Source organism: Anser brachyrhynchus (genome assembly GCF_964034855.1).
Source record: "Anser brachyrhynchus genome assembly, chromosome: 2".
Taxonomy (NCBI): domain Eukaryota; kingdom Metazoa; phylum Chordata; class Aves; order Anseriformes; family Anatidae; genus Anser; species Anser brachyrhynchus.
In genome coordinates this window covers 71137348-71144138 of record NC_137695.1, presented here as the reverse complement: position 1 = coordinate 71144138, position 6791 = coordinate 71137348, and the positions used below count along the sequence as shown (strand labels likewise).

General features: G+C 55.8%; 1 protein-coding gene across 1 annotated transcript in view; it reads right to left on the bottom strand.

Annotated features, from left to right (window-relative positions):
• Positions 1–4976, bottom strand: part of NRN1 (neuritin 1) — a 7278-nt gene extending 2302 nt beyond the window's left edge. Inside the window, exons 1-2 of the mRNA XM_080580368.1 lie at positions 4523–4976; positions 627–771 (exon numbers count right to left, since the gene is read on the bottom strand). Coding sequence (XP_080436494.1) covers positions 627–771; positions 4523–4577 — 200 coding nt within the window. The 5' untranslated portion in view covers positions 4578–4976. The remainder of the gene's footprint in view (positions 1–626; positions 772–4522) is intronic.
• Between the last annotated feature and the right edge of the window lie 1815 nt (positions 4977–6791).

Below are 6791 nucleotides of genomic sequence, written 5' to 3'. Positions count from 1 at the left end.
GGTGATGGGGGTGGGCAGGGGGCCGGGGGCAGGAGGGGAGTAGCGGCTGGAGCGGCCGTGCCTGTAGGGCTGGGTTCGCGTTGTGGCCGTGTCGGGGGTTGGGCTCTTTGCTCTGCAGCTGCATTTCTTTTCCGAGCAATCGCCTCCCCAGCCGGCGGGCGGGGGGCGCAGTTAGGGCCGGGGGCGAGGGCGCAGGGAATGCCCCGACCCCAGAGCAAAGCGGGGGGCAAGAACAGAAGCGAGGAGCCGAGGGTGAAAAAATAAACCAAATCAAAACAAACCAAATCAAAACGAACCCAACCAAATCAAACCCAACCAACCCGACCTAACCCAAGTCAACCAAACCCTACCCTACCCAACCCAACTGAATCAAACCAAACCTAACCCTACCCAACCCAACGCAACCCACAGGATTCACGGAGGAGAAAAGTGAAAAAAACGCAGTAAAAACTCCCTCCAGACTCCACTGTTCCCCAAACCCGGCCTGTCCCCACGGCACTGCGCTCAGAGGGACTGGCGCGCAGAGACAGGGCCCCCACATCACCAGACCCCGCGTTATTCCCTTATACTTCGCCCCCCCTTCCCACCCCGTCCCCCGTCCCCGAAGGAGAGAGGAAAAGACCTACGCGCAGATCGTTTGGAGATTTCTCTTGTCGTCCAGGTCCTGCGGGTAGTTGGCCATGTTATCGCCCAGCCGCAGCAAACAGTCCGAGAAGCCCCTAAAGACCGCATCGCACCGCCCCGCCGCTCTCACCGCCTGCACCAGGTAGGCTGCGGGGCAGGGGCACAGGTCAGCACGGCCGGCACCCACCCGCCGACCCCCTCTGCCCCCCCCCCCCCCCCCCCAGGCAAGCAGCGGTGATGCGGGAGGAGGAGAAGGGCGCTGGGACCGAGCCAGAGTGGCCAGCGGGGACACGGGGACATCAATCGGCTGCTTTGTGCTTTTTAGCGCTTTTCGGTGCCCCTGAATTAAAGACTTTTTTTTTTTTTCTTTTGAGGGGCCAGGAGGAAGGGGGAGATGCGGAGATGCGCTGCCTGGCCCTTCCCGCACTCGCTCCTTTGTTAGGAAATTCCGGTGTGCGGCAGTAGAAGTGCTTCTCCGCGCCCTCCCGCACACACACACACACACGGGTCCTCACTCGGCAAGGGGCGTGCAAGGCGCGGAGGATGAGATAAATAAAAAATAGAATAGGATAGGATAGGGTAGGGTAGGGTAGGGTAGGGTAGGGTAGGGTAGGGTAGGGTAGGGTAGGGTAGGGTAGGGTAGGGTAGGGTAGGGTAGGATAGGATAGGATAGGATAGGATAGGATAGGATAGGATAGGATAGGATAGGATAGGATAGGATAGGATAGGATAGGATAGGATAGGATAGGATAGGATAGGATAGGATAGGATAAATAAAATAAAATAAAATAAAATAAAATAAAATAAAATAAAATAAAATAAAATAAAAGTCACCAGAAAGAGCTGCGATAAAGACACGAGAAGAAGCGTCCTCCGCGGCCACTCCCACAACTAACCAAATACCACCAAGTCCCCCCAGCCGCCTGTGACAGAAACGGACGATGGGATGGGATGGGATGGGGCGGGACGGGATGGGACGGGATGGGATAGCTCCTCCTGGGTGCCGGCTGCCCCCGGGTGCCCCGAGGGGACGGGAGGGGACACGGAGAAGTTGATGGCTCCCTTCCCACCCACGACGAGCCTCCCCAGTGCCTGTGTGCCCCCAAAACGGGCAAAACGGGCAGGACGGGCGGCAGGGGTCTGCCCCCAACAGGGGGGGTTCCCACGGCCGGGAGGCCGCGCTGGGGCCGGGGTCCCCTCCCGAGCCCCCCGCCCGGGACAGGGCCGTGCCGCGGGAAGGCTCCGTTTCAGGCCAGGTCCCCCTCTTTTGTGATTCACCGGTGATACGACTCCGTGGTCCCTCCCCTCCACCAACACCCCCGGCACCGGCCGTCACATCAAACCCCAGCAGGCTACGGGAGGGGGAAAAAAGCCGAGCAAACAAACCGGGAAGAAGCGCGAAGCATCCCGAGGGGAAAGCGGCCCCATTAAACCCAGCTCCAGGGGCGAGATGGGGCGGGGGGGAAGCCGCACAAATTCCTCCCAAAACGTGCCGGGCTGCGCTGACATGCGTGATCCGAGACGGATCCCGGGCCCTGGTGGCAGGGGGGCGGACTGGGGGCGAGAGGGGCTCAGAGCATCCCCCCGCCGCCACCCAGGGTACCCCTGTCCTCAGACCCTCCACCAAAATAACAACGGTAATAAAAAGAGGCGCAAGCGGGGCGTCCTGCTCGCTTGAACGACAGCGGGATTTCTCTTGAACTCGGTCTTTTTGCCATGCCTCCGAGATGTCCCCCCCGTCCCCCCCGTCCCGCCCTTCAAAGCCCGGCGTGCGCTGCGGGTTGTGGGACCGCAGGGGCCACCCGCAGCCCGTCGCATCCCTGCCCCAAAGCGGCTCCCTGTTCCCGAAGTCCTCCTGCCCTTCAGCCTCAGCACCCTCCGCGGAGCCTCCCCCCCCTCACCCCGCACCACCCTCCCCTCTGTCACCTTCCAAAGTGTCAGGGATTTCGGGCAGCTCCCCGTCCCCACTGCCCAAACGCAGAACTAAGGGATTTTTTTTTCATTTTTTTTTTCTTTTTCTTTTCTCCTCAACGCACCGAAATACCAACGGAGGAGCGCAGAGTCGAAGCTCGGCGTGCCAAAAATCTCTCCCCCGCCGGGGCACGGCAAAGCGGCCGCACCGCCAGCACCTCGGAGCTGTGCGGCAATTTTGGGGGGGAACTTTCCCCGAGCCTGCCCGTGCTCGGGGACGGCGGTTCCCGGCCACTCGAGCCGCCTTTGGGGATTTTACACCGTCAAGAAAATCCTCCCTCGGCTGAGTCAAAGAAACGCCAATGAGAGCAAGTCCTCCTCCTCCTCCAGCCGAACAAACAAACAGAAACCGCAAGGACTGAAATTAAGGGTAGCATCCAAATAATACCGCCTTCCCCTTTCTTTCTCTGACAGTACAGAAAATGGCCTTCTGAAGAGTTTAACATCAGTTAAAATCGAAAGGTAATACGAAATGAGGGGGTTACATCGCACAGCCACATTTTCCAGAGGTCATCATTTCATCGCAATATTTTCTTTTAATTTTTTTTTTCTTCTACCGATGAGGAAATATTCGACGCGTTTTACCTCCTTCTTTCCTCCCTTTCTTGTTCTCCGTCCCTCCTTTTTTTCCCTTTTTCATTTTTTTTCCTTCCCTTTCCTTTCCTTTTTTTTTTTAAAAAATTTTCTTTTGATACCCACAAAATGCTGCAGAGGTTGTGTCTGGAAGGGAGGGTGACCGCGCGAAAGGATCTCTAAATAGCAATGCTGAACATTTTTTACTGTAGCAGAATTCCTTTGCAGGCAAATATTTTCAGGGGTCTCTTCACACCTGCCAATCCGGATAAGAAAAGCCGTGTTTTAATCACCCTTTCATTGAAGCCCAGGTTTAGATCATGCCCGGGAACATGCGTATTCAATATATATTCTTTAAAATTTGCCTGTGCATGACTCAAGTGGCCATTAACTTGGACATTGCCGAATGTCTGCAACTCAAAAACCACTTCAGCAAAAAAAATGCTGAATTAAATGAACCCGAGAGCAAACCAACAAAAAAAAAGAACCAGCGGAAAAACAAAACCCAATATATTAAATAAGACCGGCAACGACTATACAAAAACTCATACCGGGGTGGAGGGAAATCTGTTCTATTTAAAGTAACTTAACAGATATAGACATTTTTTGGACCCACTCGTTTTTTAACAGCGGTCATTCGAGCACAAAATTAACGACCGGGCGGTGGGATTGCGCGATTCTTTTTATTCTTATCATTTGTTCTTTTTGAATTATTTTATTCTTATTATTTATTCTTATTATCTCCCGGCATTCGGAGAGAATATATGCATTTTTTTTTAAGTTAGCGTTGGGGTTTGTTTGCTTTTAGGCTGCCCTGCAAATGGGAAAGCCTCCAAGTTCCCAAAGGGAGCCCTTCGCTTGTCCCCCTGATTTTCTGAAGAAAAAAAAGAACATCCACCAACTTTCCAGCTAGATGTCTCGCAAGCCATTTTGTTCCCCTTCTCATTCCTCCGTCCCTCCAGGGAGAGAGGGGGATTTCTCAGCACCGGAGTCCCCAAATTGTCAGCTGTAAGGAATGCAGGGGCTATCCAAAAAAACAAATACAAACGCAGTTTCTCGCATGCACGGCGAACACAGAGCGGGGAAAAAATAAAAAATAAAAAAAGAGCAATGCGAACCACGAGCGAGCATGCACTGATTTAGGGAAACGACCAAAGGAAAGTGACTGAAGAGGAGGAAGGAATTCGCTGCGTCTTCCAGCAGCCCCCCAGGCTCGCCAGCTTGCAGGATGGCGAAGACCAAGGGGTGCGGGTGCGGGTGCGGGTGCGGGCAGGATCCGTGCCGCAGCCCCGCTGCATGCACGGCTCGGGGCTCGGGGCGTCCCGCTGGGAACGGGCTTTGGCGGTCCACTTACCTATCTGCACAGCAAGGATCAGAGAAATGTATCTGCCGTTCAACTTAAGTCCCATCCTACATTTAGTAAAACCATTTGCGACTGCAGATCTTTAAATAGTTACTTTGGAGAACGTGGGGGAAAGCTGAAAAATAGGCATTGCCAACAAGTTCCGAGCAGCGGAGGACTTTGCAGACGAGGGGGGAGACAGAGGAGAAGGAGAGAAAAGAGGGAGAACCGGGGAGAGGGCGAGGAGGACTAGCTGGGAATGGTTCGCTCCATTAGGAGGGGGCGGAGGAAGTACAGCCTCACGCCCACGGCCGGCCCTGACGTGGGGGGATGACACTGACGGATTATTTTTTTTCCTCCTCCTTTTTATTTATTTATTTATTTTTTAATGTGCACCTTGGAAGAGAAACGCCATTTATAGGCATCACAGGCCGCCTTTCTCCAGCGCCCGATCTGCCCGTGTCCCCCCCCACGCCCCATTAATCGCCGAGAAATCTCTGCTCCTCCTCCAGCCCCCCACAGCCTTCAGCCCCCCCACAACCCCCCGTGCTCTCCCCGGCCCCCCGGGGGTCGCAGCCGGGACCGTCCCCACGGGGCGGGGGGGATGAGCGGATCCACGAGGACGCAGACCCACGGACACGCACGGACAGACAGACGGAGAGGCCGCCCTCGGGGGTGGGGATAGCACGGCAGAACCCCCCCCCTCCGCCCCCAACCCGCCCCCGGGCCGCCCCGTCGGGGCTGGCGCTGAGGGGGGGGGGAGGAGGAGGAGGAGGAGGGGGAGGGAAAGGGGGGTGCGGGGTCCCCTCCCCCTCCCCGCCCCTCCCCCCACCATGACGTCACCCCCATGCCAAGGGGGGAGCGGGGGGGGGGCGGTCTCTCCCGGTCCTGCTGCTCCGTCCCCACCGTAGGACCGCAGAGGGTGGGGTGGGGAACCCGCAGCACAGCCCCCCTCTTTTTGGGAGGCTGGGGACACACGGACATTTCCTCTCCTGCACCGGAGTGGTGCTGGAATCGAGTGCCTCAAGCCGGGGACCTGCCCGTGTCCCCCCCACCGGGATTTGGGGTGCCCATCGCTGCCTGTCCATGGCAGAAGGGGGGTGGCTGTTGGGGGCCACCAGCCCCTGTCCTCTGGGGACGAGGCACCCAGCCTGGCTTGGGGTGCTGCTCCTGCAGCCTGATGCCCTCCTGGGACCCTCCTTGTGGCCATCTCACCTGGAGAGCATCACAGGAGGAGCCTCAAGGTTCTTCCCCCGGAGCAACAGGACCTGCCAAACATCCCATCCTATGCCCTTGGCTCTTGCACCATGAAGTTCTTCCCTCCCCAGCACAGACCCCAGCAGCTCCAGGAGCCAAAGGGACAGGTTGGAGGGAGACATTTGCTGCTCCCAGGCTGCTTTCTTCTCTCGTGGTGTGCTGCTGCAGGTGGCAAGCCAGCCTAGAGGGCAGAGCTGGCTGAAAGCTCACCTGAGGAATGAAAAAAGCTCAGGTGTGGGCTGCAGCCCAGAGCAGAGCTGTCACATATGCACTCCTAAAGACATCAGTGGAGGAAAGGAGGCTCAAGCTACGGCTTTGGACCATGTATCGTGTCCTCTTTCAGGGGAAGGAAAAGTATCAGCTTGAGCTGGAGCTAAGGCCACTCTTCCCTAGTTCTTTGCAGGTCTGGTGCTTTTGTAATGCAACAGAGGCTGTGGTGGGTATCAAGAGGTGGGGCCTTTTCCTTCTCCCTGGAGGGATCAGCTGGATAACCCACAGCATCTTTTATGTCCCACAGTCTGTGCATTATCACATTATCAGCACAAAAGAGGCGGAGGGAGAAGGTGGTGTAGGTTGAGGTCCATGAGTACAGATGTCGAGCTCCCAGCTGTTGGCCACTTGTGGCCACATTTACTGTTAGGAAGGACAAGGCATCCTTGTGGGATCACCAGGGCATGGAGGCTGCAGTGGGAGGAATTCCTTGTTTCACTCTGCCCTGTGGATAACAGCATCAGTTCATTTATACATTCATCTGTTATGTTTGTCTGCTCTTTTCTTTTTTTTTTTTTTTTTTTTTTTTTTTTTCCAAGGGCAAACTATGGCTTCAGGTTAAAGGTTGAGCTGGCTCCAAGAGGCCTGTGTTGAACATGATTTTGACATTACACTGCATAAGTAGTGAACTTCAGGGCAGTTTACAATGCAGAGTCAGGAAGAGTTTAATATGGCTAATGCGGCTTCTGGTACATCCATCACTGCTGGCATGACTGGAGCCCCTGCCAATCTGGTCACAGATCTCATTAGAACA